The sequence below is a fragment of the Telopea speciosissima genome, chromosome 9 (assembly GCF_018873765.1).
Source record: "Telopea speciosissima isolate NSW1024214 ecotype Mountain lineage chromosome 9, Tspe_v1, whole genome shotgun sequence".
Taxonomy (NCBI): Eukaryota; Viridiplantae; Streptophyta; class Magnoliopsida; order Proteales; family Proteaceae; genus Telopea; species Telopea speciosissima.
Genome location: NC_057924.1, coordinates 13,066,303 through 13,094,298, shown reverse-complemented (window position 1 = coordinate 13,094,298; position 27,996 = coordinate 13,066,303). Strand labels below are relative to the sequence as shown.

Genomic DNA, 27,996 nt, shown 5'->3' with positions numbered 1-27,996 from the left:
CCGTATGTGCACATTTCATGCATAGTTTTGTGATGATACATCCTTCGGTTTTCATAAACACCCTTTCATGGTGCCATTAAGAGCGTTTTGAAGGAGCATTTATGAATGCAAAATGACTCTTTCATCATGAAAGCAGTGATCTAGGTTCCTTTCAAATTATTAATTCTTGATGGGAATCGCTGCCAGGATGTGTGGCTCTTGCACCAGCCCGGTGGCCAATGACAAAGTGTGCTGTGTGCATGGCATCCAAGATGGATGAGATTTACGGCTTACGTTTGTCTTAGGTGTATATGCCACACCACCTGATAGCTGTTTTTCCCCAAAATTATGGTAGACTGCGTGGCCCCTACACAGCGTGGAACACAAATGAAAACTTGCGGGGGCATCCATTCCAGAATCCAGACTCGATTAGAGAACATACCCTGTGTCTAAAGAATTATATAGAGAAGGACGAAATTTCGCTTTTTTATGTCTTCCTTCTCTGACCATTGAAGCATTTCAGTTATTCTTAGAGCCCTAATAATCATTTTTTTTTACTGTAAGAACTACGAAAGCTTTCAAGAATGCCGCAGGTGAAGATCATTGCGAAGAATTTCATGGACATGGTTGCCGCTTTACCTGCGTTGAAGCTCGACAAGCTATACGATAACGGTTTCATTTGCGAAGCTGTTCTCAGGTTCATTGCTTTTCCAATCGATCACAGATCTTTCAAAATTCACCTGTTCTTTTTCTTCTCTTTTATTCATAGCAGTGATTGAGATGAAGCAAGTAAATAGTTAGTGCTTTATAGTCTTATTTGAAGAATTTCCAATTGGAGGAGGACAATTATTAACGCCGAATTTTGTGTGGTAAAGAGTGAAGGCAGCTTTACTGCAAATACTTTAATAGAAATGAGAATTTATAGGAAGTAAAAGTTTATTTGTTGCTTCTGTACGCAGGTCTTTGCCACCTCTTGCCAAGAAGTATGTTTTGCAAATGTTGTACGTCGATATCCCAATAACTGCAAAGTCAATGGAGGAGTGGGTGCTTGCTGAAGGGCTCTCCAAGCATAAAAATGCGATAGATCGGTTAATTCAATTGAGAGTATTTCTTGAGACTGACAGGTTTTTACGCTTACTTTTCCTCTCCATTTTTTTATTATTTTCCGTTCGATTTTTTAGTTTCCAGATTTTGCCTTTGCATTTGCTAAACTTGAGGGGCGACCATATGTGAATTCCAGTCAAATGCATTGTTTGGATAACTTTCAATGGTATCCTTTGAAGAAGAGCAAGAACATTAGATGTATTAATAGCAAACACTCTAGGATCTTCAAAAGTCAGCTTCTAAGTCTTTGGAAACACCATGAGTGACTGGGGGATATAGATTTCCAACTGAAAAGCAATCAAAATTGAGCTTGACACTTTTTTTCATCGGCAAAAACAAAAGACAACTACTTCACAGTGAGAAAATGATGCCACTTACCTCAAATCCCAGATCAAGTTGTTGATAAGGCACTCCTTGAAAAATGTTTGAAAGAAAAAACTAATTTTGGACTTGCTTTAATATATCCTTCTTTCATTGTTTTCATGTCTTGTTGGCTGTTGCTGAGGTGGGGGGAACACTTGAACCATTCCTGTTAACTCCCATAATTCATATTTCCTCTAATTCCTCCCCCCCCCCCCCCCCCATAGATATCCAACAATTCATGTAATTCAACCATGCATACCAAGGAATCCACCTTTCTAATATGTAATCTAATGCCAATATCAAAGGAAAGGCCCAACAAGTGCATGCGAGTAGGTAATGCTTATTCACTGCCCTAGCCACTCATTGTGAATCTAAGGGGGTATCAATTTCCCTATTTGTTACTCGTGACATCATTACATCAATACGAGGAGATAAGGCTTTATGTTACATTGTCCTTGGTATCATATTGCAGTGTTCTGTCTCTCAGATAATTAAAGACGCCTTACTATTTAAGGCACACAAATAGACCAAAGTTATACAAGAGGCTATAGAGCTGCATATAAGCTTTAGACTTGTTAACTCCATAGAACAAAAGACCAATTGTTCTAATTTCCAAAGATGACATTCCTCAAAATCCTTATTGAAGGAGGCTCAAGGTAATAGAAGCCTTTCAGCTTGGATGCTCTTTAAAGCAGTTACTCGAAGAACCTGATATTTATCTTGGGATGTTAATAGGAGTTGACGTGTATCTGCATTCCTAAGGAGAGATTTTTTCGCAGTAAGTTTTTTCCTATACATCTTTTGATTTTTCAAAAATGTTATGTGCCTTATTTATATCAACTGCTCATGTAAAATCAGCCAGAATATGAATTTTTTTTCCATGATTGAGGCTTGAATATGCCATTATACCCCCTAAGAACTGTAAAATCATGTGTCCTGATTATGTTATTCATCTCTGCTTGTCTATTTAACCAACTTCCAGCTTGTCTCAATCTTGAATCCTGAAAGATTTCTTATGTTTGCAGAGGGATGGGCTGAACCTAACAACTACCTCCTAGGTCCCTGTATTTTTTTGGGGTCTTGTGATCAGATATGATGTCATACATGTCATGATGTTATAGCATTCTCAGCAGTTTTGTCTTTCTTCTGCAACTCTTCTAAGTTCGCTTTATATCTGCAGGAAAAAAGAGATGAGTTACATATTAAATCCGAAGTTTCAGAGTAATGTTCAAAAGTATTTAATATATGGGTAAGTTTCAGTTTCATATATCCACCTTTGCAGATTCTATCTTGTTAAGATCTTGCATCTTGACAGTGGAATTTCAAATGCAATTAGAGCTCTGGACTTACAGTTGGAAAAGAATAAATATGTCCAAAGTATTTGGTGTGAGAAATGCATCTGTATGGAGCATGGGACTTTGCTGTTTTATAGATATGGCACATCATGCATGTATGCCCTTTGTTTTTGTTCCCTTCTTTCCATATCTCTTGTCTCTTCCCAGAGGAAAAGTTGGGGTGGATGGATAATATTATGGGTTAACCTTCTCCATCTCTCATTTCATGATTTTGGTATAATCCAAATGAATGTGATGGTTGGTGGTAGAACACAGTCTTGTTCTATCTTAATTCTTCATTAGATTTTTTGTTATGGCTTTTGTGCCTTTACACAGTCCAGTTTACAGAGGCTCCTCTCCAAGGAACCCTTAATTCTGCCATGTGGTAGGATTATGTGGCAATTTCAAACCTTTGGATAGACATGGGATAGTCTGGTTAGGTCACATGTTAAATTTCGGACTCGAATTCAACCATAAACATCCCCATGAATTGGCAGGCATTCCCATGTATGCCCATGCACGTCAGCACATGTACCGTACTCCAACCAGCAGTGTGCATTCTCCCATTTTCTGGATTTTTTGAAGCCCTATTTTGCCACTTGGCAAACTCTGTTTGGTCTGAAACTTGACATTTGAGCAGGGAACCTAGGGGTCTATCTGTCCATAGAATTTGGGATCCATCGTGGCAGATCTGGGTCCCATCTCCCATGTAAAGGGGATCATGTACACCCCTGAAGGGGCCTTTTTGCCCTTTTGTTATTTGTCAATTCTGTCTAATTCTACATTACATCCTATGTTGCAATATGCCTAATTTGACTGGATGATACTCATCCTGAACACTTTCCAAACGCATGTTTATGCCTATGGTCTGTTTTCATTTTATGTCATCCATGACAATTGTGTCCTAAAATCTTTGCTTGTTTGGTCAGGTTACTAGGTATTGTGGTCATATTCTAACTATTTTAGCTCAAAATGTATCTTTTAACTCAGAGACATCGTTAGTTATGATCCTTGAATTTGGAATTTGCAGTGGTGTTTCACCTAGGGAACCCATGCCTTCAAGTGTCACTGTGAGGCTCCCAAGTTTGGAGGAACTAGAGGCTTATGCACTTGAGCAATGGGAGGTTGTCATTTCACCTGTATTCTATCTTAGCTTATTACCTTGGCACCTTTGTTTAGTGACAGTTTTCTCAAGTTTTTCTCCACCAACTTATGCATAATGAAATGAGAGAATTGGTTTCTGCCTCTTGTCAATATGTAGTTTCAATAAATTTCAGGTCACCCTTTTTTATGACTTGAACTTGTGGTAAACCAGTGCTTCTTGCTGCAACTTATTAGCCCATCCCAAGCTGGAAAGACAACAAACTTCAGCTCTTCTGTGATGAAAGTTTTCCAGCGAGGTCTTATAAGTCAGAGGTTCCTACCCTCTAACCTTTCCTTTTTAAATTGATTTCTTTGCGTGCCTTATAAGTATCTTAAATAATGACTTTTTGTTTATGTGTCTGTTTAGCAGAGAGAAAGAAGCTCCAAGGTTGACCGAGAATGGCTTCCAGTTCTTAGTATGTATCAGAATGACTTTAAGCTGCTAATACCTTTTATGATTGTACCTATTGGTAGCCATCTTATTTATTTTACAAATGGCAGCTGATGGATACAAATGCACAACTTTGGTACATAATCAGGGAATACATCTCCAGTTCTGAGGTATGTACTTTAAAAATTTTACATATGGTGGTCACCGTAAATTTTGTTTGTGTACAATTTGATCCTTAGTTTTTCTTTTTAGATATCTTGAAAGACATTTTATATGTACGTCTTCTTGCCAAAAAGAGTAAATTAGGGGTATCTATGTTCGGGGTCCCCCAGGATGAAGTTACCCCGTTTTGGGTCCTTCCATTAGGGAATGTTAAGCTAAATCAGCATTAGTGATAAAATTTATAAAACACTAAACACTCTCCTCTTCAGTCACTCAACACCCAAATGTGATGTAATGTCGGGTCACTAATGACCTAATCCAGTCAGGATCCCTTAACAACTCAACAATCAGGTTACTATTTTATGAAATATATTAAATCTTGAAATAGGGTTTCAGATGAGGAGATTTGACAAAATAGACCAAATCCAGATTCAGAATACCACCAAATTGCAGTTGATCCTCCCTACTTGAGTGCTGATTTAATCCTCCAGATACAGGCTTTAACAGATAAGCTGATGGAGTGATGCAGGGCATCCTTTAGATCCAGCAGCCGGCCCGTCAAAAAAGGCCCAGCCCAAGTTCAAGCACGGTTCAAACATGGACTGATTTATTTTTGTGGCCCAGCCAGTCCAATCATGGACCCTTGGTACTGCCAAGTTCTGCCCCACAAGTCAACAAGTCTAGTGACTTTTCAGCTTCCTAGAATAATTTATTATTTCTTGTAACTAGATTCTAAGTTTGTAGTTTATTGTTCCTAGGTTTATTGGGTTTTTTGTTTTCTATGTATAGGGAATAGTTCCTAGGTGTAAATTGTTCCTAGGTTTATTGGGTTTCTGCTGCTGCTGCTTCTTAATCTGTTATGGAAAGAAGGGTGTGAGATAAGGTGGTGCCACCTCTTTGATACACACTTAGTCTGAAGATTGATTTGAGTGGGTAATGAATTAGAATCTCCATAAGAATATCATCATTACTGCAACGTTCCACATCATCATCATCATCATCTGCGTCTTTTTCACCACTACTGCTGCTACGCATGTTGTTGCTGTAGTTGCTGATACTAGTGCAGCAGCAATGAGGGCTGCTGCATGCGCTACTCATCATCAGCAGTGAATCCGGCAGATATATTCCTGTTGATCAAACACGAGCCTAGAATGAGAAGAAGATCGAGATGGGAAGTGAGAGAATGAATGAATGAAGATTGATCGAAAATTATCAAGAAAGCAGTCATTTTTGTCTGCACTAGTGGGACCCTGGCAGCAGTCATTTTTGCTGCCAGGGTCGATTCTGGTTCAATGGAAGGTAAAGAAAAGGCCATGGCTAGAGGGTTTGATGTGGAGAAAAAGGTAGCAGATGAAAGGGGAATGAAAGGAAAGATTGTGATGAAGATGGTTAACTCGGTGAATTCGGCAGGTGTAGTTGATGATGAATGGAGCTTGATAATTGAAAAAACAAATAATATAATTATAGACAACTAGAGTCCCACTAGTGTCTCAGCCATAGGAGTCCCACCCTAGCAAGCTTGATAAACTCACAAGCACTCTCAAAAGAGAAGAAGACAAAGTATTTTTTCAAAATCTGGAATTGCTACCGCAGCACCTTGTCATCATTCGATCATTGATTCAGCCTCAAAATTACACCCTCAAGTGGTTCTGGGTGCATAGTTATCAAGGCGTCGCCATGGCGTCCAGGTTCCTTGGTCGCCTTGGACGCCTTGGGCGCCATGGAGGGCGCCTTGCCGCCATGGCGGTGTCGCCTTGAATTTTGCCCCTCTAAAACGCCATGGTCGCTTTCCCGCCTTGATAACTATGTCTGGGTGTTTGTTAATGCACACAGTGATGTATCTGCATGAGCGTGATGGACCCTCATACTCAGAGACATAGGGTAATGATGGTGAGGAGATGAAGAGCTAAACTGTCCAAACTGAACATATCAGTAGGGTGACTATAGTCGAACCGGTGCTCCCTGTGCTGTATCCAAGTGACGGTGCACGCCATTGCTCCCTATACGTACTACTCTCCATACTCATACCTTTGAGACTGTCTGTCAGTCAAGCTCTTGACATTGATGTCCATGGACTTCAATGTATCATCCTCCTCAGGTAGTGTTATGATTGGGCGACACGGGCCTCTCAAGTAGCTTATAGGCCTTGTATGTCTGGGGGCATGTACACCGTAGTCCTCATCCTGTGTGGTATGAGTTTACTGAGTCTCGCCTGTAAAGTGCACCGACTCCGGCTTTGGCTCAAGCTAGTATTGGTATCTCTCGTGCATCCCTGATCACCCCCAACATCACCCTTATCATCACCATCATCATCACCATCATCACCATCACTAGAATGCGACTACTCGGGGTCCTCATCATCCCTGCCAACCTGAGACTCGCAAGGTCAGGGTGTTTGTTAATGCACACGGCCCTCGCGAGACGACATATACTCGTCCACATCAGTACCCATCTGACTAGCTATCTCGGGGTCGGGCCTACCCTCAAGCTGATCCATTATAGGGTCACTTCAATCCTTCACCCACTGGTATAAGATATCCTCCTCATATGAGTTAAGCTGAAAAATGTTGGCAAGATTGATTGGAATCGTTATTACCCTCCACACCTTAGCGTATGAGCTACATCCTCAGTCTCGTGTTATAATTCACATACACCAATTGCTCTAGTCGTTTGTGACCCAGTCGGTTTCGCCTCTTGTATTGGATCAGTGAGAATGTTTACATTGCTTAAATATAATGAAAATCAAAAGTCTTAATCCAAATAGGAAAACTAGAAATTAACTCCTAGTGTGAGTAGGAGTTATTACATTGCTTGCTGAAATTAAACGCAACTAATAACAATAATCCTAAGTCTATTAGGAATGAAAATAAAGCTAATAAGCTCCTGCTAAGCCTATTCCCGTAAGCCTACCTTGCACCCACCTTCTAGGTCCATTAAAATGGCCTATTACAAAGAAAACACATGGGATCAAAGGCCCAATGCATAAATAACCCAACTCAAGGATTATTTCCACTAGAATATGCCCTCTAGGTGACTTATCTGCATCCAAAGGTTAGTTCAAGAATTGGGGTTTGATATTGAAGGGTCCATACGGTTGTATTGTGACAACAGGACTGCAATAAGTATAGCTCAAAATCCTGTGCAACACTACCGTACAAAGCACATTGGGATTGATCGGCATTTCATTAAAGAAAAAATTGACTCTGGCTACATCTGCACTCCTTTTATGAAGATAGGAGACCAGTTGGCTGATATCTTCACCAAGGGGATTAACTATCTCCAATTTAGTACCCTCTTGATTAAGCTGGGCATGTATGACATTTATTCTCTAGCTTGAGGGGGAGTGTTAGAGTTCATGTAGTAAGGGTATTATGGGTACTTGGTTAAATAACTGTGTCTTTTTACCTCCCTAGGTATTCTTATGTTAGTGTGGGGGTATTGTGTAATCTTACGTGTTATTTTAAGTTAGTAAATATAGGGGAGAGAAATCGATTCTCCCCCCAAGTGTTTTCTTGTGTATCTTTCTCTCCTCCTTCCTCTCTCTTTCCATCCCTCTCTTGTTATTTTTCCTTTATTACTTTGAACTCTTATCTCCTAGCGTTTGGGTTTTAGTCTTCTATTTAAAACTTGGTAGAGAATATGCCTTGTGGCTTTGGATGTGTATAATGTTTCTCATGGTTTCGTTTTATCCCTGTATGGTGCAGGATAGAGGTGTTGATCCTGCAGATTTGATTTCATTTCTGTTGGAGCTTAGCTTCCATGTCGCAGGGGAGGTAATGGATAGGATCCTGCGGATATGATCATCTTGAACTAAAGTAATTACTTGTTTTAACTAACTACATTGCACTATTGTGGGCCTTCTGTCAATTTTCTTGTCTCCTTACGTAGTGCCAATGATTTTGGTTTCTTCAAAATCCAAGACATTGGTTTTGATTTCATGAAAAAGAAAGAAAATCGGTGGGCTGTTTTCCCAAGTAGTATTTCATTTATTCATACTCCCCCCCTCCCCAATTGAAACATAACTGAAGGTGAGGGTATGGTTTAATCCAAAAAATGCGAAGGGAGAAATGTGCTAGGTCAAGTGAGGAGATAGAAAAGATTTTGAATATTACATTCCTGTCTGCAACTGAAATGAACTGCCTGAAGTTTGAGCATCCCTTGACTTGAGTTTGACGGTTCTCTTTTTTTTTTTTTTTTGTTTTTGTTTTTTTTGGGGAGGGGGTGGTTGATGCTGCATCTGTATGCATTCAATTTTATATTATGATGAAAATGATGCTTCTTTAGTACCCTTCATGTATTCAAATTCTTCTGCAAAAGCAGTTTCTGGTTATGTCTCAAGTTCTTGCATTTTGCGTCTTAGCTCCCTCTGGTTATGTTGTAGGCCTATAATTTAAACACCTTGACTGATGTACAAAGAAACACTTTTAGGGATCTTGCAGACTTGGGGCTAGTCAAACTTCAGCAGGTATGTACAGACTTAATATTAATGTTATTAAACATGTGAAATATTTTTGTCCCTGAATCCTGATAATCGAAGAAGTTATTTCTACAGTGGTTCTGAAAGTATGAAATATTTTTGTTTGTACAGGGACGGAAAGAGGGTTGGTTCATTCCTACTAAATTAGCGACAAATCTTTCTGTTAGCTTGTCAGATTCATCATCACGCAAACAGGTTTCCTTTTCTATCTTTCTTTTCTCTTTTGAGATTGGTGTAGATAGATAATTGGTGTCCCACATTTCCAAGACTAAAATAATAACCCTGGGACAATTCAATTTTATGTTTTTCACAAAAGAAAATGGTGTAAAACAGTCCGTAACATTTGTGGATGGACTCATATGGTTATAGCACTTGGCTCCTTTTGGGGCTAGGGGAAGATTTTAATGGAGGGCTATTTTGTTGGAAGTCTTCTGGTGCACTTGGGATGAGAGGAATGCCAGGTTTGGGATGGTTTCTCATCAGAAATGGTGTCATTGGAAAGATAAAAACTAGGATGGCTCATTTGATGGTGGTGGATTCTGCTTTTAGGGAGTCCCCACCCTTATATGGACTGGGAAAATGTGCAGTTGTTTCCAGAATTCTTGAAGCAAGAAGACATGCTGTCTGGGATCCTCCACCGATTGTGTTTGTGAAACTGAATGAACTTTGATGGCTCTTCTTTAGGCAAACCAGGTCCATTTGGAGTTTTTTTTTTTTTTTGGGGTTGGGGGGGGGGGGTGGTTAGATCTTCCACAGGGGGGGGGGGAAGTACTGAAAGCATATTCCAGATCCTATTGGAGAAGAAATTCCATTAGAGCTGAAATGTTTTCTCGTAAGTTGGGGCTGGAGTTAGCAATAAAAGAGGGGTTCAGTGACATCATAGTTGAGGGTGGTGACTCGGCAGTCATCGTAGCTTGGGCAAAGTGTTCAGTAGAAGGCCATGGAAATTCAGCCATATTATTGGATGCATTCATTTCTTGGCTGCTCAAGTGAAGTGCTCATTTGTTTGGAAGCCAAGATCTGCTAGTTCTATGGCAGATGTACTGGCCAAGGATGGTGCTGGTAGCCTGGTAGGTTGGGGTGGATCTCAGGGGATTCTCTTCAATTACAGGGGCAGTGCTGCCTATTGTGGTTTTGCTTGATCATTTGTAATTGGCTGTTCTGGTTTATCATCTTTGTATTGAATATTACGGTCTGTCACTGTATGTAACCTTCTTGTACTCGTTTTTCGCTCAATAAAATTTTCAACTGTTGCTTTTAAAAAAAAAAAAAAGAATTTGTCCAAAAGATTTTTTGAACTGATGAAGCTTGTATGTGATCTCAAACAGAAGTTAAAGTTCAAAATTTTAAACTATCCCCAGCAAACAGAGAAAGCTATAGCTCAAAATTTTGAAACTATCCCCAGTATCTGCAATATAGAAAATTTTAAATTCTCATAGGAAAAGGTATTATCTATCTGCTCCATCACCCTAAAAACTGTCTTTTCCCCCATGTAGGTCTGATGTAAGAATCAACCCGATATACGGGGTCGGGGCTCCGCTCTTTCCCAACCAACCTCCCTCCTTCATTGATGCACCCATTCTCCATTTTACATTGCATCTTCCACATTCTAGAAGCTTCTTTCAATTTTTCGGATCTCCTGCCTGTTGTGCTAGTCCACTTCTGTGAGATGATGAAATTCTATAAAATGGAAATTCAATCTGGAAGGTTCTTTAACCATCTCAGTCCCATCAAGGGACCGTCTCTAGCCTTAGAAAAATTTTGTTGTTCCCAACTAGCTGATATAGACTTCTGATTCCCCAATGGGGTCATGTTCACCGAGGAGATGGCCTAGTGAGCATACTCATACCAGGTATTGATATCATGTCTTTGGATATTTTGTTGGGTGTACTGTATGTCTCTGGACTCTGGTTTAGGATACAGCCTCCTCTTACTTTTCTATTCTCCTCTACTTCTGCTTGTAATAAATCATGCTTTTATATTTATTGAACTTGTTATAGTTTACTCTTGGCATTTAATTGTGCATTCTTTCTGTATTTTCCTTGACAGGGATTCATAGTTGTGGAGACAAACTTTAGGATGTATGCTTATTCATCTTCTAAGTTGCATTGTGAGATTTTGCGCCTTTTCTCAAGGTGTGTCATTGTAAACTAAATAGCTTTGCAGAAAATCCTTTGGTTATTGATATTATCCTCTACTTACAAAAGTTTGATGTTTGTGTCGTCTGATCTTTTCTGACACGTGAGCTGAATGTGAAGTTAGTTTATATTATTTACTACTTTGCTTTTTAAATTGATCAACTCATAATGGGCTTACAATTATATTCCTTGAAGATACACGTTAAAGTTCACTCTCATCTTTCTCCTACTTTTGAGTGTCCTTAACTTCTCGTTTCGGTCAAACCGAGATGAGCGAAATATCAAAATTTTGCTGAAACAGTATATTTTTCCCATGAGTTTCACTTGGCCATTTCGGAGGGCAAATGGCTGAAATGAGCGAAATACAGAAAAGAAATGACCGAAATTTCAATGAAACAATGCCTTTTTTTAGACCGAAACACCAAAACGAAATGATCGAAATGACCGAAATTTTGGCAAAACAGTGCTCATTTCGCATCCTGTTTCAGCTCGGACATGTTGAAATTATGTCGAAATTTCACCAAAATTTTGAACTATACTGATAGGTGCCATCCCATTGGATTGAGGACTATATGAATCTGCCACTCAAAATCTGTCTGGGGTATAATATGTTATGTGATGAAATACCTACTACCAGCTGACCTTTCAACCTGGGAAGTTGTGATATTACAAGTGGCTGTTGGATAGGGTACAGAACAAATAATTCTTAACTGTAGAGGATCTAAACTTCTTGTTTCTCTTTTGTTGGTTAAAAAATATAGCTGCAGCACCAAACAAGAGATTTCACTGACTCAATTTATCACTCTATTCAAAAACTTTTATCAGGAAATAAAAACTCAGTTTGATAAGTCTATTAAAATTTTTCGTTCTAATAATGCTCTTTTTTTTTGGTAAATAAGTATATTACCGAACCCCAAGAGGGGGCAGGGAAGAAAAACCAAAGAACCAATGTACAAGAGGGGGAAGAAAAGAAAAGGGGAGGAGAGAGAAAATAAAAAGGGGGTGGGGATCCTCCAGCCTACACAGAGGAGGAGGACCGCAACCCAAAAAGTCAAAATATGTCTGTTCCTAGGGGTGTCCGAGAAGGGCCTTTGACGGATACAGCTGAGCTTGGAGGACACATCGAAGGAGATGGCTTTCCAAATCACATGAAAAGATCTAGAGTTGGAAGTCCATATCCTGAGATTCCTCTCCATCCAGATATGGTGAATAGCGGCGCTAAAGACCAGCATCCCTATAGTGTCACAAATGGAGTTCCCAGCAAAGGTTTTGAGCAACCAAAGCCATTCACTGTCAAAACACCTGTTCCTTCTGCTATATGGCCAGATGGAGGATAAGGCCTTTTTCCAAACGGTGGAGGTAAAGGGGCAGTCAAAGAAGAGATGAGGGGTATCTTCACGGCCAATCCTCTTGAATACACCCAATCTGAGATTTCTGATTTTTTTCTTACTCATGGTATTATCCACCAAACTAGTTGCTCGTACACTCCACAACAAAATGGAGTGGCCGAACGTAAAAATAGGCACTTACTGGAAGTGGCCCGGTCCCTTATGGTCCATATGAATGTTCCCAAACGGTTTTGGTGTGATGCTGTTCTTATTGCATGTTACCTTATTAATCGTATGCCATCGTCCATTCTAAATAATAAAACTCTTGTGTCTCTTCTTTATCCTGATAGTTCTTTGTTTCCTTCCCCACCATGTGTGTTTGGTTGTGTATGTTTTGTCTACATCCTTCACCCCGTCGTTGACAAATTATCTCCTCGTTCTATCAAATGTATTTTTCTAGGTTACTCTCGGACCCAGAAAGGATACAAATGTTTTGATCCGGTTACTAATAAACAATATGTCAGCGCTGACGTCACATTTTTTGAAAATACTTCTTATTTCTCTCCTCATATGCCCTCTACTGTGACCCCTGACGACTTCTTAGGCTCACCTATCTTTGTACCCATTCCCGTCTCACATCTCCACCTACACAAGTCTATCATTGTCGTTGCCACCGACCTCCTACTTTACCCTCCACTACTATTGCTGCACCGGCCCCCACCATCCCTGATCCATTACTTCCTGCTTCGTGTGCTCTGGAGCTGCCATCCACTACTGCTGAAGTTCGTCCAGCCCTTCCATCTGCTTCTGATGTTGAGGTCTCTATCAACTTACCGGTTGCTGTTCGCAAAGGTACTCGTACGTGCACTCAAAAATCTCACCAGTCTTTAATTGTTTATCCTGTTGAAAACTATATCTATATTTCTCGTCTTCCATCCCACTATCATGCTCTTGCTTCTGCTTTATCTACTAACTTTGTTCCTCAGTCCCATCATGAGGCGTTCCCTCACCCTGGGTGAATGTTGGTGGGTTTATACTATCAAATATAATTCTGTTGAGCGGCTTAAGGCCCGATTGGTTGCTAAGGGCTATACTCAAACATATGATGTTGATTACTTCGAGACTTTCTTGCCTGTTGCCCGCCTGAATTCAGTTCGTATTCTTATTTCTCTAGTTGTTAATTTTGACTGGCCCTTATATCAAATGGATATTAAAGATGCATTTCTCTATGGTGATCTTCAAGAGGAGGTTTTTATGGAGCAACCTCCTGAGTATGTTGCTCAGGGGGAGAATTATACCAAAGTTTGCAAACTTTGTAAGGCAATTTATGGATTGAAACAATCCCTGCAAGCATGGTTTGATAAATTCAGCTCCATTGTCACTAAGGTTGGGTTCTCACAGTGTTATTCTGATCATTCTGTGTTTATTCGACGTCAAGGCTCAAAAGTGGTGGTGATAGTGGTTTATGTGGATGATATTATTATATCTGGTAATGATATCTCTGGTATTACTCAAGTTAAGTCCTATGTTCATCAACATTTTCAAATGAAAGACTTGGGCGTTCTCAAGTATTTTCTTGGTATTGAAGTATTGTGAAGCAAGAAAGGTGTTAGCTTATCCCAAAGGAAATATGTCCTTGATCTACTCACTAACACCGGAATGCTTGCTTCCAAACCCGTAGATACTCCCATGGATCCTCATCAAAGGCTTGGGTCCATTGAGAGTGAGGGTTTTACAGATGTTCATCGGTATAGAAGACTAGTTGGGAAACTCATTTATCTTATTGTTACCTGCCCGGATATATCCTTTGATGTTGGAGTTATTAGTCAGTTTATGCAACATCCAAAGAAAATTCATTGGGATGTTGCTTGCCGTGTGTTGCGATATCTAAAGGATGTTCCTGGAAGGGTCTTATTTATCGACCTAATCGAAATGCCAATCTGGTTGGGTTTTCTGATGCTGATTGTGCCGGTGTTGATGATGATAGGCGGTCGACTACTGGATATTGTACTTTTGTGGTTAGCAATTTGGTCACTTGGAAGAGCAAGAAACAAACTACTATTTCCTAGTCTAGTGCTGAAGCTGGGTATCGGGCTATGGCATATACTACAGCTGAGTTAATGTGGATTAAGTCATTACTTCAGGAGTTGGGGTTTCCTATCACTAAACCTATGAAGATGTTTTGTGATACTCAGGCTGCTATTTACATTGCCAGCAATCCAGTATTTCATGAGAGAACTAAGCACATAGAAGTTGATTGTCATTTTGTTCGTGATGCTGTTATGAAGAAGCTTGTCTCTACTCCATTCGTTTCTACTGCTAGTCAACTTGGTGATATGTTTACCAAGCCTTTGTTTGGACTTGCTTTCCGAAAAAATTGTTCCAAGCTGGGCCTTGGTGATTTGTACCCTCCAGCTTGAAGGGGATTGTAAAGTATCGAGTAGAGTTGGGAGAATCTCGATTAGTCTATTCCTAGTTCTAATCGAGATTCTCCTCTTTGTGTCCTAGTAATTAGATCAAGTCTTAGTTTTATTATGATCCTAGTTGTAATTGGATTTACAGATTGTAAGTTGAACTTATTATAAATAAAACGATGGGGCAGGAGGCTGATCAATTCGATCATAGCTTTCTCTGCTTTCCCTCTTCTCCATTCTTCTTCTCCATCTTCTCTCTGTACTTTCTCTGTTCTGGTTTTCTAGAGCTCTGCTTTGTTACATTTCTTATAGGCACCTGGTGTTTCTTTTCCTTTTGTTTTTTTGTTTTGGTTGGCAGGGGGGGGGGGGAGATGAGGGTTGGTTGAGTTTATGGCCCAACCAAGCCAGGAGCAGAACACTTAACCTGTAATCAGAAACAACCCAGATCTCAACCTGAGTTGGTTCAGTCTGGTGTGAGATTTGAGGCTGTAGATTCAACAGGGAGAGAGGGTAAAATCCCCAAGAGTTCCACCTAATTTCTCCACCGTAATTGCTAAGCATGATGCTCCAGGGAAAAGGAGAAAGTGGTTTGGGTTTGGAGAGGAGTGAAAAAAGAATGATGAGAAGTGAAGGCAGTACAAAGGGAGAAAAGAGATCGGGTTCTGAGTTAATGTAGGTTTTTGGAGAATTGTGAATTATGCATGCCTGAAAATAATAAAATAAATGCGTTAGATCTTTGTTTTTTTTAGTTTTTTACTGAAAGGAATTCAAGAAAGGAAAAAGCAGCCATTAAAGTTAACCGTAATGGCTGGTAATTATTTAGCCTAACATCATAAAAGACCACATGCTTAACTTGGATTGCAATTTTACTGCTCAAGCCCAGCCAATGTCCTTATGACCTGTGGTTGTTTGAGCTCAATCCAAGTAACATGCCTGCTCAATGATGCAAGTTTCCATCCATGGCAGGGAACAACTCCATACCATTTTCATCTTTTAGTTTGCCTTATGATGTGTATGTCATACTGTCCCAAACTTTTCAAACTTTCTTGCCTGTAATTTTTTTGTTGGAGTTCTTTAATCGTAATACGAATTGGTGATTTTGTTGTAATAAAATGCAGGGTTGAGTATCAACTTCCAAATCTTATAGTTGCAGCAATAACAAAAGAAAGCTTGTACAGTGCATTTCAAAATGGCATTACATCTGAGCAGGCAAGTGTTATAATCATGTATTGGAGTTTTTTATTATTTGCAGAAATACTCTGATTGTGTACCATAAGAACCTTTGGGACAATTTGGCCCTTGAACTTTATTTATTTATTTACTCATTGGCTTTCTGCCTGTTCCTTATCATAAGTATGGAGATTTTTAATTATGATTCATGTGGGAGGTGATGTTCCAGATTTTTTTTTTGGTCGCTGATGTTACAAATTATGAATGACATACGAAAACAACGTATAACAACCGGGTTATGATTTACATGAACAAAAAGCTTGTAATCAAAAAGCTTGTAGTGCTGCTTTTCTCTGTGAAACTCTATTCTTCTTCAGCCAAATTCTATCTGTGTGATGCATGTCAGGCAGGTAACCAATGGTTCAATGGCCCAAACTAAAGTGATCTGGATTATCTTATCTATCTGACAAATGGACTATCTTCTATGAACCATATTTGTCTAGGAAAAGTTCTTTACATGATAGTAAGGAAGGATTTTGGGTTATGGTCTATCCAGGCATTGGGATAACCTGCTTACATGTTTACTCCATGGAGAACATATTTCCAAGACTTCTCAAGCTGTGATGGTGTTTACAAAATAACGAATGCATGGCCATATGCTTCTAGTATTTTTTTTTCCCCAATGACCATTAACTCCTGAAATTGCCACCAGCAGATAATTTCTTTCCTTCAGCAGAATGCACATCCTCGTGTTGCAGAGAGAACTCCAACTGTACCAGAGAATGTTACAGATCAGGTCTCCTTCTCCCTAATATTTGAGAATTTTGTCTGGACTGATATGTTCCTCTCTTGTGATAAGCTGAATTGAATCTGTAATTGTTGCAACAGTGGTTGACTAATTGAATTTTTGAGTCAGACAAGTTCTTGGACATCTGTTCTGTAATTAAGAAATTGTATGAATGTTGGACATGTACATTTTGTTTCTCTGCGAGCTGAAATATGTCCTGCTGTGGACAGATTAGGCTATGGGAAACCGACCTGAACAGAGTTGAGATGACTCCTGCACATCTCTATGATGAATTCCCCTCCAAAGTAACAGTCCTAGCAGCTTCATCTATTTCCCCTGCTATCTCATTTTTCTCTTCTTTTTTAAATGTTTAAGAGGTGACACCCTTGTGGCCTTCCAGGAGGTTTTTGAAGCCGCTTGTGATTATGCAAGAGATAATGGTGGATTGTTATGGGAAGATCATAAAAGAATGCGTGTAGTTGTCAAGGGAGAGATACACATGCAGATGCGGGAGTATCTCCGCCGCCAAAAGCAATAGTCACGACTCACATGTGCCTTCTTTAATCTCAGCACAATATTTTGGATGGAAATTCTAGAGTAAATTTTGCCATAACCGAGGGGAAGCAACAACCTTCTTGTTTTTCGTGTTTAACGAAGGTTATTGGAGTTGGGGCTATGTATCGTCTCTCATATTTTTGTACTTTGAAGAGAAGAAAATGAGGTGTTAACCTCTCCATTTTTGGATGTTAGGGAAATGTGAGAAGACCTTGAATATTAAGTGTTATCAATTGGTTCAGTCTATTGTATTGGGATAGGGTTGTATGGTGTCTAAAGCAGATTCACTGCCATTTTTCATGGCTTAAGATGGTAAAGGAATGATCCATTGTTAACTTGTTACACAGAAACAGATTTTTGTTGTAATTGCAGGTGGATTGTGACTGTTTAAGCTGTTTATATTATACTACGAGTGGCCTTATATGTTATATATCTTTTTTGTTTTGGGTAAAAACCTTATATGTTATATATCATGTTTAGTGTAACAGCAGTGTTTGAGAACATGGAATTTGAGGTATAAGTTACGACTTCAGGTAGAGATGTCTGTTAATCCAGTTTACAACCTTTCCCTAATCACTCATGATGGTGTGAGGAATGGACTGGAATGCCACACATACACCCACGACAACTTGGAAAATTGTTTACACCCTAATTTTATACCATGACTACACCACATATACTTTAAGACCGTGCAGTGCACGTGTCATGCAAGGGTACCTTTTGAATTTGAAAAAAAAGTGGGAAGGTGGTTATGTAAGATAGGAGTTTGTGGGTAGTTATTTGGGAGGAAGTTGCTGGAAAAAATTGTTGTTAGGAACCACCTGAAGCTACTAAGAATGTTCATAAAAACCAGAATTTCAGAAGAAAAGGGGATTTCTTGATCAACAAATAAAGCTGCAACTTATTTATCTTTTATTTTCTGCAATTTATGTTTCTTTGTGCAACTCTCCTTCTCCCCCAGATCCTTGTGGTCATTCATTCTTTCTTTCGATTTCAAGTTCTTCTATAGTCCTCTGTAATAATGTTTACTTTCATCGAATGTACTCTTGTCAAAAATCAATAGAAGATCTCGATTTCTTATTTCACTATCATCTCTCTGTGATTTCTCGCCGTTTCCTAAGTTCATTGCAATTTGATCTTTTATTTCAAAAAGTCCTTGGAGCAATCGAGCCAGGAGGGTAATCCACATAACTTGATAGAAGTTAGAAATGCAAGCTTTTTTTACATTGAGTCTTGAAGACTCTAGCACACCCACGCTTTTCACTATCATTATTTGTTAAGGTAGGCCGATCTTAAGGTTCACCAATTGTTTGAGCGATCCAGAGAAATAGCCAAACAAAAAGTTGACATATTTTGAAGTCTAAATGCATGCTTAGGGTGCAATTCCAACAAATTGAGAAAAGAAAAAGAAAAAGGAAAAAAAAAGTTGTGGCACGCCTTCTTAAGCCTTGAGGCTGATATGGTTCCCCTCCTTTCCCCCTCCCTTTCCCTTCCCCCCTGTATTCTCCCTCTCCCTTTCCTTTTTGGGGTTTTTGGTAATGAAAACCTCATGGTTTACGAAGGACATGGGACCAGTCTCTATTGAGATCGGTTGGAACTGACCTGGAATTGGTTGAAACCCTAGAAATTGAAACCGGAAAGAAAAAACAAAGATTTGCTCAATTTTTTATTTTTTTATTTTTTTATTTTTTTGAGTTTTTGATTCAATAAACTTGCTAGGGATGTAAACGGATCAGATTCGGCTCGGATAGTGCTATATCCGCATCTGCATCCAATTAACTTTCAGACGGATTCGGATAGTGCTGAACGGATACGGATCGAACATTTTATCTGTTTACATGTAAATATAGCTTTTTGGATAGCTATAGCCTATCCGTATTCGTATCCGTTTAGCTTTCGGACGGATTCGAATAGTGCTAAATGGATAAGAACACTGATACGGAAACGAATTTCGGCTATTCATTTACATCCCTAAAACTTGGGGATCTTGCTACAAGCGATGAGTTTCATTGATATTTTACTCAATTTTTTTTTTGGTAAATAATATTTTACTAATTTATTGTTTAAAAGAAAAAAACAATGACTGAGAATAAAGATCAAACAAGAATTATGGGCAAAAGAGTGTTGCAAGAATCATCTAGGATCAAGATCGGGCTTGGCTAATTAATTCCGATTCCTCAAATCATATGATTAAATCCTTTCTTAGGTAGGGAAAACTCCTTAGTCAGACCAACAACTGCCTAGCTCAGTTGGTGAGCCCGTGGTGCGCTTCATGCCCATGCTCACCAGGAGGTCTCGAGTTCGAGTCTCTTGGCTGGTACCTTATCCCCTCCCTGGTTCGATCCCCTGCAGTAGGGCAATGGTAGTTGAATCGTATTTTGATAAAATTTAAGTTACAATGGAGCAACTTATCACTTCGCCTAGGTCCTTCCTCTAAATAAATGGTAATTTGAAAAAAAAAATGTTTGATTGAAATGGTAATTTTCAATAACGCATATGAAAAAAAAATTTGAGTTTTCCTTCACTCATGTTGAAGAGGGAATCTCTTAATCCACAAGTCATGGTTATTGGATGAGATTCTTAAAATAATGTTAAGGGCATTTTGGACTTCCTACAATAGAGGACATAGGGAATAATGACACCCAAATGGGTAGATTCTCTTCTTCCACGATGAAGAAAAAATTTCACAAAAAAAAGAGAAAAAAAAAAGAATTATTCAAACAAAACCCTAAGAGAATGTGACCAAGACATGGTATAGAATATGGATATGGTTTTTTTTTTAAATGAGAAAATAATGTTTTGATGGATATAGCTGTTTTAATGAGAAAATATTTGTTTTGAAGGAATTAAAAAGTCACCAGTAATCCTAAAATAATTATAAAATAAGTGGTGAGGAAAGACATACTTAGTTTAAACCTTGTATCATGTATAACTTTGGATGATCTGAAATCGGGCCTATATACGTAGGTCCAACCTAAAAAGGCAATGGCTGAGTGGAAGATTCTTCCTTGTCAGGCTCTGAACTCAGATTTACCTAATTTTTAACGATCAAACGAAGCCCCAAAGTGCTCTAGTTATTTCTCTGTCCAGCTCCAGCCCATTTTTTGTGGATAAATAAAAATCTTCTCGGATTAGTAACATTGGATTTCAGAATCATGGTGATTCCTGTCATCAATGAGCTCGGTCAAGAATCAAAGAATCGGAACAAAGTGGTGGAAGAGATTGTGAAATTAGAGAGAAAGATATTCCCCAAACATGAATCACTCGCGAAGTCATTCAACGAGGAGCTAAGAAAGAGGAATTGTGGATTGCTCTATTCGGAGGTAGCCGGAGAAGTTGCAGGCTACATCATGTATTCATGGCCTTCTTCCTTGTTTGCTTCCATTACCAAGCTTGCAGGTTCCCCTATTTGCCATTCTACCTTTTTTTTTTTTTTTTTCATTTCTTTTTTAGATCCTTTATATAAAGAGTTTTGACTTGTTTTGTTTTGGAAAATAATAGTGAGGGAGAATTGCCGAAGGCAAGGCCATGGAGAAGCACTGATGAAAGCAGCAATTGAGAAATGCAGAACCAGGAAGATCCAGCGTTTGACGCTTCACGTTGATCCTTCGAGGACAGCTGCCCTTGCTCTCTATCGCAAATTAGGTTTTGAAATCGATAAACTGATTGAAGGTTATTATTCTTCCGATCGACATGCTTACAGAATGTATTTGGACTTCAACAACGATTAATGCAATATGAAGAAAACATTTTTTTTCTTAATCAAGTCGACTTGAATATGAAAAAAAAATAAAAAAAATCCTGTTTTGTGTTTTTGGGGTCAGCTTGGATGAAAATCCTCCATGTTTCAGTTCCATGCTCAGCTCAATTTCAGAAGTTGCCCAAAGGCCAAAAACCTGTCTTTGTTGTGTTTGTTAGTTTGAACCAGAGAAGGAGAGAAGGAAGATCTTAGCTGGATGGGAAAGGCATATATGTCTGAAAGTGTCTGAAAACAGGAGAAGATTTGAGGCATGGAACTCTGGGAGGAGAACCTTAATGAATGAGAGTCTGGATTCTCAGGTGGAATTGTTTCAAATCATTCTAGAACAGGTGATCCAAGTAATAGGATTGACTAATTGAGCAAGAAAAATACTATTACATATACTGGATAGGAAATAGGTAATACATATGAGTCCAATGAAGCTAAGGGCATTGGTGCAAATGGTAGAGAAAGGCATTGCTGATTGCTCTATGTTATTGAGGGTGTCAATTCCCAACCTGAAACTGGCTGGACCGACTGAAAAAAACTGAACCGAATCGAAAATCGAATTCTTATCGGTTTTGGTTTTTATGAAACCAGTGGAAACCCGGAAGCCGAACCAATAGAAACTGGATAACAGATCAAACTCAGGAAAAAACTATAAAAAAAAAAATTCAGTAAAAAATAATTTGTCTTTATCTTTTTACAACTCAGTCTTATCCCAATTAAATAGGGTCGGCTACATAGATCCTTGCCCTCCAGTCAACTCTATTTGAAATCATATTTGATATAAGGCTTAAGCTATGCTTGTCTTTCCTTACCACTTGTTCTAAGGTCATTTTAGGTTTACCTTGGTTCTGTTAGTTCCTTCAATTTGAATTAATTCACTCTTCCATACTGGAGCATCCAAAGACCTCCGTTGAACATGGTCATGTCACCTCAAACGATTTTCTCGTAGCTTATCATGTATCAGAGCTACTTTTAAACCAACTCCAATATGATCATTCCTTACTTTATCTTTCCTAGTTTTGCCACTCATCTATCTCAACATCATCACTGCTACATCGAGTTTATCTATATGATGCTTTTTAACTGCCCAACACTTTGTACCATACATCATGGCCGGTCGTATTTTTTTTTTTTGGGTAAAGATGGCCGGTGGTATGACTGTCTTCTTTTGTCTTGATTTTTTCTAATGTACAAGAATGAGAAATTAAATTCAAACTGGTAACAACCCAATAATAGACTGATATGAGCTTGTTAAGACAACACGGTTAAAGAGTGAATAAAAACTGAATCAGACTATAACTGAAACCAAACTTTGGATTAAAGATTTGAGCCGTGTTTGCGAAATCGACCTAGAATGCATTCCAAGATTGCATACCAAATGCAAACTTGGTTTCCAATCAGTAAAAAATGATAAGAAAAATAAAAAAATTCAGGTAAAAAATGGGAAACTGAATTTAAACCAGAACCTATATCATAACCTAAGGTCCTAAACCAAACTTTGGCTTAACGGAACCGGTTCGATATTGTAAAACAAAAACACTAACCCAAAAGTAAAAGTAATATTAATTGTTGCTGCCCAGGATCGAACTGGAGACCTTCAGTGTGTAAGACTGACGTGATAACCACTACACCACAGCAACAAGGTGTGTAATCTTGGTAGAATCTAAATAATTATACCATAGATCTCTAGGAGAGGAAAGTATAAAGATAAAAACCAATATCAGGTGCAGACGTGCAGTTTATTTTCTGGTTTGGGTGGTGGAGGAGACGTGCAGTTACCCAACCAGGCAGCCATCGTAACTGAGCTGGAAATTGATTATAGTAGTTTTGGAATATCAAAATTTGTTTCGTCAAAATGACTTCGAAGCTTTTACAAGGCAAAAACCATACTTAGACTCTTAAGAAGATTGCTTAAGGTTTAAGGCATTAAACGTGAGAAGACTTCGAAAATTTAGAAGAGAGTTTTGAACCAGAAATACAGGTTTATGGGTTGCACTCAGAAAACTTAGAACAGAAGAAGTTTGATGGTAATTTTATTTTCATATCAATCCAGAGTTTGGTTAGCATAGTTAAAGACCCATATAGTTTGGTTGGTGCTTGGAAAGATTACTTTGCTTTAAAAGGTATTCTTCAGTAGGTGGGTTGCTTTGCTCTGCAAGACTGCAACGCTAAAGCTCTGACTGTTTCTGGCCAAATTGGTTGGAGGCAAACCGTTTAACGATGGGAAGGATGGCGAGGAGTTGCCTACAGTCGCTGCTGAAACTCGTCAATTCGATTCTTGGGATGATTGGGATTGCGATTATTATTTACAGTTTCTGGATGTTTAGGGTTTGGCAGAGACACATAGATGGGTCTCCTTTCGTTGATTCTAATTTTCCTATTCCATGGTTTGCTTCTTTTCCCTTAATCCCCCCCCCCCCCCCAACCCCCTTTTTCTGTCTTCCTTTTTTTCTTTTTTGATGTCTTTCTTTTTGGGTGTTTGTTGGTGGGCATCTTTTTCCCTTTTCCCGCTTTCTTTTTCTTAGCTACGATAAGTTTCGAAGTTGAATTTTGGCTAAATTAGTCCTGATTTGTTGGATTGCAGTTCGATTGAGAGATAATTGTTGTAAATTTATTTTTTTTGGGTGTAGGCTGGGTTAATCTTTGTTAATGGGTTGAGATATCGTTTGGTTAGTTTATTTTTCAGGAGAAAATCATCTTTCTTACTCTCCCCCACCCCTCCCAAGTAAAGAAGGAAAAAGTAGAGGGAGAAAGCTATGCTGTGTTATTGCTTTTGTGGGGTTTCGATGTTTCACCCCTAAATTACAGTTCAGGAGTAGAATGTTTTCTACTTGCAGGTTGAGCAGAGGGGAGGAAGGTGAGTGTAGTTGCTATTTAGTAAGCTTTTTAATGATGACATAAAGGATATTGCTTTAGATATTTGGAGGGTGCTTTTAAATTCTGAGTGAAGGATGATTAATTGACCTTGTTTCTTTAGAAGCAAATAACTGGCTTCCTTAATTCTTCAATACACGTGCTTTCTACTTGACTTGATCTTAAAGAAATTAAAGTCATTTCGCTCGTAAATGCAGGTTTATCTATGTATCTCTTGGCCTTGGAATCACTTTGTGTGTGATCACGTGCTCTGGTCATATTGCTGCAGAGACTGCAAATGGTCATTGCCTTTCTTGTGTATCCTTTTTATGAAGTAGCTTCCACAATATAGATTGCTGCATCTCTTATTAAATGCATATTTTAGTTCCTGAGGTTTACAAGTCTCTTTGGATTGTGATATTTTTTAGGTATCCCTTTGTAGCATGTGATCTATATTGTCAGCACTCTCAATCATCTAATCTTTTACACAATCGTAGCTCAATGATAGAAGAGTTGGGCTGTAGTGACTTCATATTTCTTTCTTATTTTATTGTCTGAAGATATGGTCATTGGTACAGTGTGAGTAACTCCATCTAATTTGATTGTCTAGTTGGATTAATATTTTAGACTGTAGAATATCTGTTTGCTGCTAATTGGTTATCAAATAAACATTTTATGGTCGTCATGTGCAAGTTCTGTAAGTTTGGATTGGAGTATCATTGGTTCTACCACAAAAAAAAAAGAAAAAGGATTGGAGTATCATTGGTTGAGTTGATTATTTTGGCTGGGAATTTCCTGGTGTTCTTTGATGCTGGATCTGTGTAACAAAGGCTTTGAGTTAGCAAATCCCAACTTCTTTAAATATCCCTCGTTCTTTTGAGAGACATTTTTATCTATTGTGCATGATACAGAAAACATGCTTTATTTGTTTTTTTTTTTTCCCCCTTAATTATCTCATAGAATTCTTTTTAGTTGCACCTGTTTCCCCAAACATATGTTTTCTCTATTTGTCGGAATTTTATAGCTTGCACATTTTATTCAACATGACCTAAAAAATTTGGATTTGTATTATGGAAACTACTACATGATCTACGAGGAGATGGTAATAAACTTTTCGTGTAGTGATGTCTATGATTGTCTTAATTTTCAGAGGATTGTGGAACATAGTCATATGTAGATTATGAGATTATATTGCTGTTTTTGTAATGGCTAAAATTAGATGTTCTTTGGAGTCCATTGCTGTGCAAGGCGTTATGGAATGGCATCAACTAGCCAATTTTAGCTGGAAACATCTTTGTATGGTTGATTTTTCCATATTTATGAAGTTTCTTTTTTTCTTGGGAAGTAGTCAAATTGCATAAATTAGTTTTGCTGTACCGATTCCATTTTATGAGTAATTTGTTTTATACCATAAGATATTCTAATAAACTTTAATTCATTTTCTGCCCCTATGCACTTTTTGCCCAAATATAAAATGTGTTCCTGACCTTAAAATGGGCACAGTATATGGTGTTTGTCTTCTTGCTTCTAATGTTGGAGGCTGCAGTGGCCGCTGATGTTTTTCTAAACAGCCATTGGGAAGAGGTATGTACATGGTTTGTCTTCACAAGTCCTTGTAATTCTTTCACTCTCAATGTTGCATGTTAGATTGGTGATTGCCTAATTATTCTCATTGGCTCCGGTTCTGCATCAGGACTTCCCCGAGGATCCCACTGGGGTATTTGATAAGTTCAAAGATTTCATTGACTCAAATTTTGATTTCTGCAAATGGATAGGCCTGTTTGTTGTGTCTGCACAGGTTTGTCTTCTTCCCTATTTTTTTGGGTGTCCTCGAGCTTCCAGCTTAGAAAGTGGACTTTCACACCCAATATATAAAAATTAGAAATCAATTTTGAGACCTGCCAACTAAATAGTGGCCATGTAAGGAAATCAGGAATGAGAACGAGCTATTCAATGGGCTCTGATTTCCCAAAATTGTAGTAGTTAAATCAAGCCATGTACTCCAGAGTAAGAACTTGATATCATGGTGACTAATTATCTGACAGATACATCTGATCATGAGATCACTTAGGCATGGCCTAATGGATGGATGTCTAGTTGCCTGCATGATTATCATTTACCAATCTTTTTTGCAAGTCAGCACTCAACAATGTTAACCTCTCCATCCCCAGTTGACCATATTGCTTGTGTTTATCTGGTTGTAACTTTAATGGCAATGTTGTTTGGCCAAATTATAGTTTTTTTTTTGTGTGTGTGTGTGTGTGTGTGTGTATTTGGGGGGGGCATCAAATAATAGGTTCAGAACTCATTTCTTTCGATTTGTTCAATTTCTTTATTCTCAGTATTTCACAATTGATGTATACCTTAGCCCCATGGATTAATCGTTCTCTGTCTGTAGGGATTGTCAGTCTTATTGTCCATGGTTCTCAGAGCACTCGGGCCAGATCCTGGAAGATATTATGATAGTGATGATGATTATGCTCCAGTCACGCTTCCGCTCTTGAGGAACCCTGTTCAGCCACCCCCATATGTTGTCATTGACCCCCAGTTTGCCCCAAAAAATGATGCTTGGAATGGGAGGGTTTACGATAAGGTAAATTCAATCTGCTCTATTGCACCCATCCCTTGCATGATGCTGCTGCATTTCCAAACTGAACATGAAATTTATTTATTTTATCTTATTTTTTCCTGATTTGATTTCTATTCCACTATCAGACAATCAGGTAAAAATGATGTTGAGGTGTATCGACTGGTATGAAGATGGAGTTGCATTTTATGGGTTTATAATGGTGAAGTTGAGTCGGTAAAAAACGTGCAAATCTGCAGAGCTACAACTTACCTGTTGTTTAAAACATGTCTCCGAGCTTCTTGTGTAAACTTATTCCTGTTAATGTATATGACAATGATGCAGCAGATCTTTGGATGTCTGAAACTGTAAGCCATAGTTTCCTCATTTGCTGATTCCTATAAAGCTCAAAAATGTCTGAGAGCTTGTTGTGTAAACTTATTCCTGTTGATGTATTTGACAATAATGCAGCTAATCTGTGGATAGCTGAAAGTTATATCTTGTTTTAGACTGTAAGTCATAGTTTCCTCATTTGCTGATTCCTGTAAGGCTCACTTCAACTGCAGAGTCCTAATTAACTCTGAGATGATCACTGTCCAAATTTCCGATCGATGATTTAACTATGGATGACAACGTAAGCTTGTGCGAACCATAATTGGAAAGATTTCATCCATTAATAAGTAATTATTTCTAAGAAGTAATCGCTAGTAATGCGTATTACTCAAGCAGCATTGAGATGACTTTCATAGTTACACTACCTTGCATATATATGTAGGCCCTGCATAAATTGAAAGTCTATACTGGGGACAGTTCAAGCAGGGTTTAAAAACACGGAATCTGGATCGTTCTGGCCAATTTGGATCCAGACCTCCCTCTCCTCCCTGCCCCCTTCTGTTTCTCTTTCCCACCCCTCCTCCTCTGTTTCTCTTCTTCTTCTTCCTCCTTCCTCTGGTGTATGAGAGATGTGAAGAGTGCAGTTCGTTAAGCTCCTATAGTAAATATTTCAATCGGTTTGATTTCAGTTATTCGATTTGGTTCCAGAGAGTGTTGTTGTGACTCGGAACCAAACTGAGAACCAAATCGCTTTACCTCCCTCTTCTTCCTCATTGCCTCCCCCACCCCACCCCCACTTCTTTGTTTCTCTCTGTTGTCTCCCTCCCATGCCCTCGGCCCCCCTTCACTTCTTTTCCTACTCTAGTTCGTCTTTTTTTCAATTCATGGTGAAAATGTTCATCATTTGTTTTTTTAAATCTCTCAAATAGGAGAGGGGGGGGGGGGGGTGGGGGCTGATATCATCAAGTAGGATAGAGTGCCAATGCGGTTCCACATTCTGAATGTGAAAGGTCATGAAAAGGCATTCCTACATTGTTGACTTGAAAATTTTTTCCATAAATATATAGCCACCAGAGTGTCGATTGTAATATACATCCTCTTACAGACATTATTTTTCCTATTCTGATCAGGTGGGTCCATATAAATGATAT

General features: G+C 38.7%; 3 protein-coding genes and 1 non-coding gene across 5 annotated transcripts; 3 read left to right on the top strand and 1 right to left on the bottom strand.

Moving 5' to 3' along the window:
• Positions 1 to 497: 497 nt before the first annotated feature.
• On the top strand, positions 498 to 17,711 carry LOC122639741 (general transcription and DNA repair factor IIH subunit TFB2). 2 transcript variants are annotated; one of them, XM_043832670.1, is made up of 15 exons: positions 498 to 676; positions 939 to 1,103; positions 2,627 to 2,695; positions 3,811 to 3,904; positions 4,096 to 4,196; positions 4,294 to 4,339; positions 4,425 to 4,484; positions 8,181 to 8,249; positions 8,858 to 8,941; positions 9,065 to 9,148; positions 11,003 to 11,088; positions 15,952 to 16,042; positions 16,719 to 16,799; positions 17,021 to 17,095; positions 17,175 to 17,251. In XM_043832670.1, the coding sequence occupies exons 1-15, from the start codon at positions 564 to 566 to the stop codon at positions 17,199 to 17,201; spliced, it is 1,245 nt and encodes a 414-aa protein (XP_043688605.1). In that variant the 5' UTR covers positions 498 to 563; the 3' UTR covers positions 17,202 to 17,251. The 2 variants fall into 2 exon arrangements, with proteins under 2 accessions (XP_043688605.1, XP_043688604.1); XM_043832669.1 differs by having other exon boundaries at positions 501 to 676; positions 17,191 to 17,711.
• On the top strand, positions 17,428 to 26,878 carry LOC122639742 (tetraspanin-19). Its single transcript, XM_043832671.1, has 7 exons — positions 17,428 to 17,434; positions 23,299 to 23,480; positions 24,165 to 24,264; positions 25,450 to 25,530; positions 25,640 to 25,744; positions 26,345 to 26,539; positions 26,662 to 26,878. Exons 2-7 carry the CDS (start codon positions 23,314 to 23,316, stop codon positions 26,671 to 26,673), a joined length of 660 nt encoding a protein of 219 aa, XP_043688606.1. The 5' UTR covers positions 17,428 to 17,434; positions 23,299 to 23,313; the 3' UTR covers positions 26,674 to 26,878.
• On the top strand, positions 20,465 to 21,085 carry LOC122639743 (putative [ribosomal protein S18]-alanine N-acetyltransferase). Its single transcript, XM_043832672.1, has 2 exons — positions 20,465 to 20,744; positions 20,847 to 21,085. Exons 1-2 carry the CDS (start codon positions 20,501 to 20,503, stop codon positions 21,074 to 21,076), a joined length of 474 nt encoding a protein of 157 aa, XP_043688607.1. The 5' UTR covers positions 20,465 to 20,500; the 3' UTR covers positions 21,077 to 21,085.
• TRNAV-UAC lies at positions 22,661 to 22,733 on the bottom strand. The gene has a single exon. It is a non-coding gene; the product is annotated as a tRNA-Val (tRNA).
• Positions 26,879 to 27,996: the final 1,118 nt, after the last annotated feature.

Excerpts from the sequence above, each read along its gene's own strand:
- LOC122639743 (XM_043832672.1), top strand. The coding sequence starts at position 20,501 with ATGGTGATTCCTGTCATCAATGAGCTCGGTCAAGAATCAAAGAATCGG. Across the intron at positions 20,745-20,846 it reads TTCCATTACCAAGCTTGCAG|TGAGGGAGAATTGCCGAAGG; the intron begins GTTCCCCTATTT and ends GGAAAATAATAG.
- LOC122639741 (XM_043832669.1), top strand. The coding sequence starts at position 564 with ATGCCGCAGGTGAAGATCATTGCGAAGAATTTCATGGACATGGTTGCC. Across the intron at positions 11,089-15,951 it reads ATTTTGCGCCTTTTCTCAAG|GGTTGAGTATCAACTTCCAA; the intron begins GTGTGTCATTGT and ends AATAAAATGCAG. Across the intron at positions 16,800-17,020 it reads CAGAGAATGTTACAGATCAG|ATTAGGCTATGGGAAACCGA; the intron begins GTCTCCTTCTCC and ends TGCTGTGGACAG.
- LOC122639742 (XM_043832671.1), top strand. The coding sequence starts at position 23,314 with ATGGGAAGGATGGCGAGGAGTTGCCTACAGTCGCTGCTGAAACTCGTC. Across the intron at positions 23,481-24,164 it reads TCTAATTTTCCTATTCCATG|GTTTATCTATGTATCTCTTG; the intron begins GTTTGCTTCTTT and ends TCGTAAATGCAG. Across the intron at positions 24,265-25,449 it reads ATGGTCATTGCCTTTCTTGT|TATATGGTGTTTGTCTTCTT; the intron begins GTATCCTTTTTA and ends AAATGGGCACAG.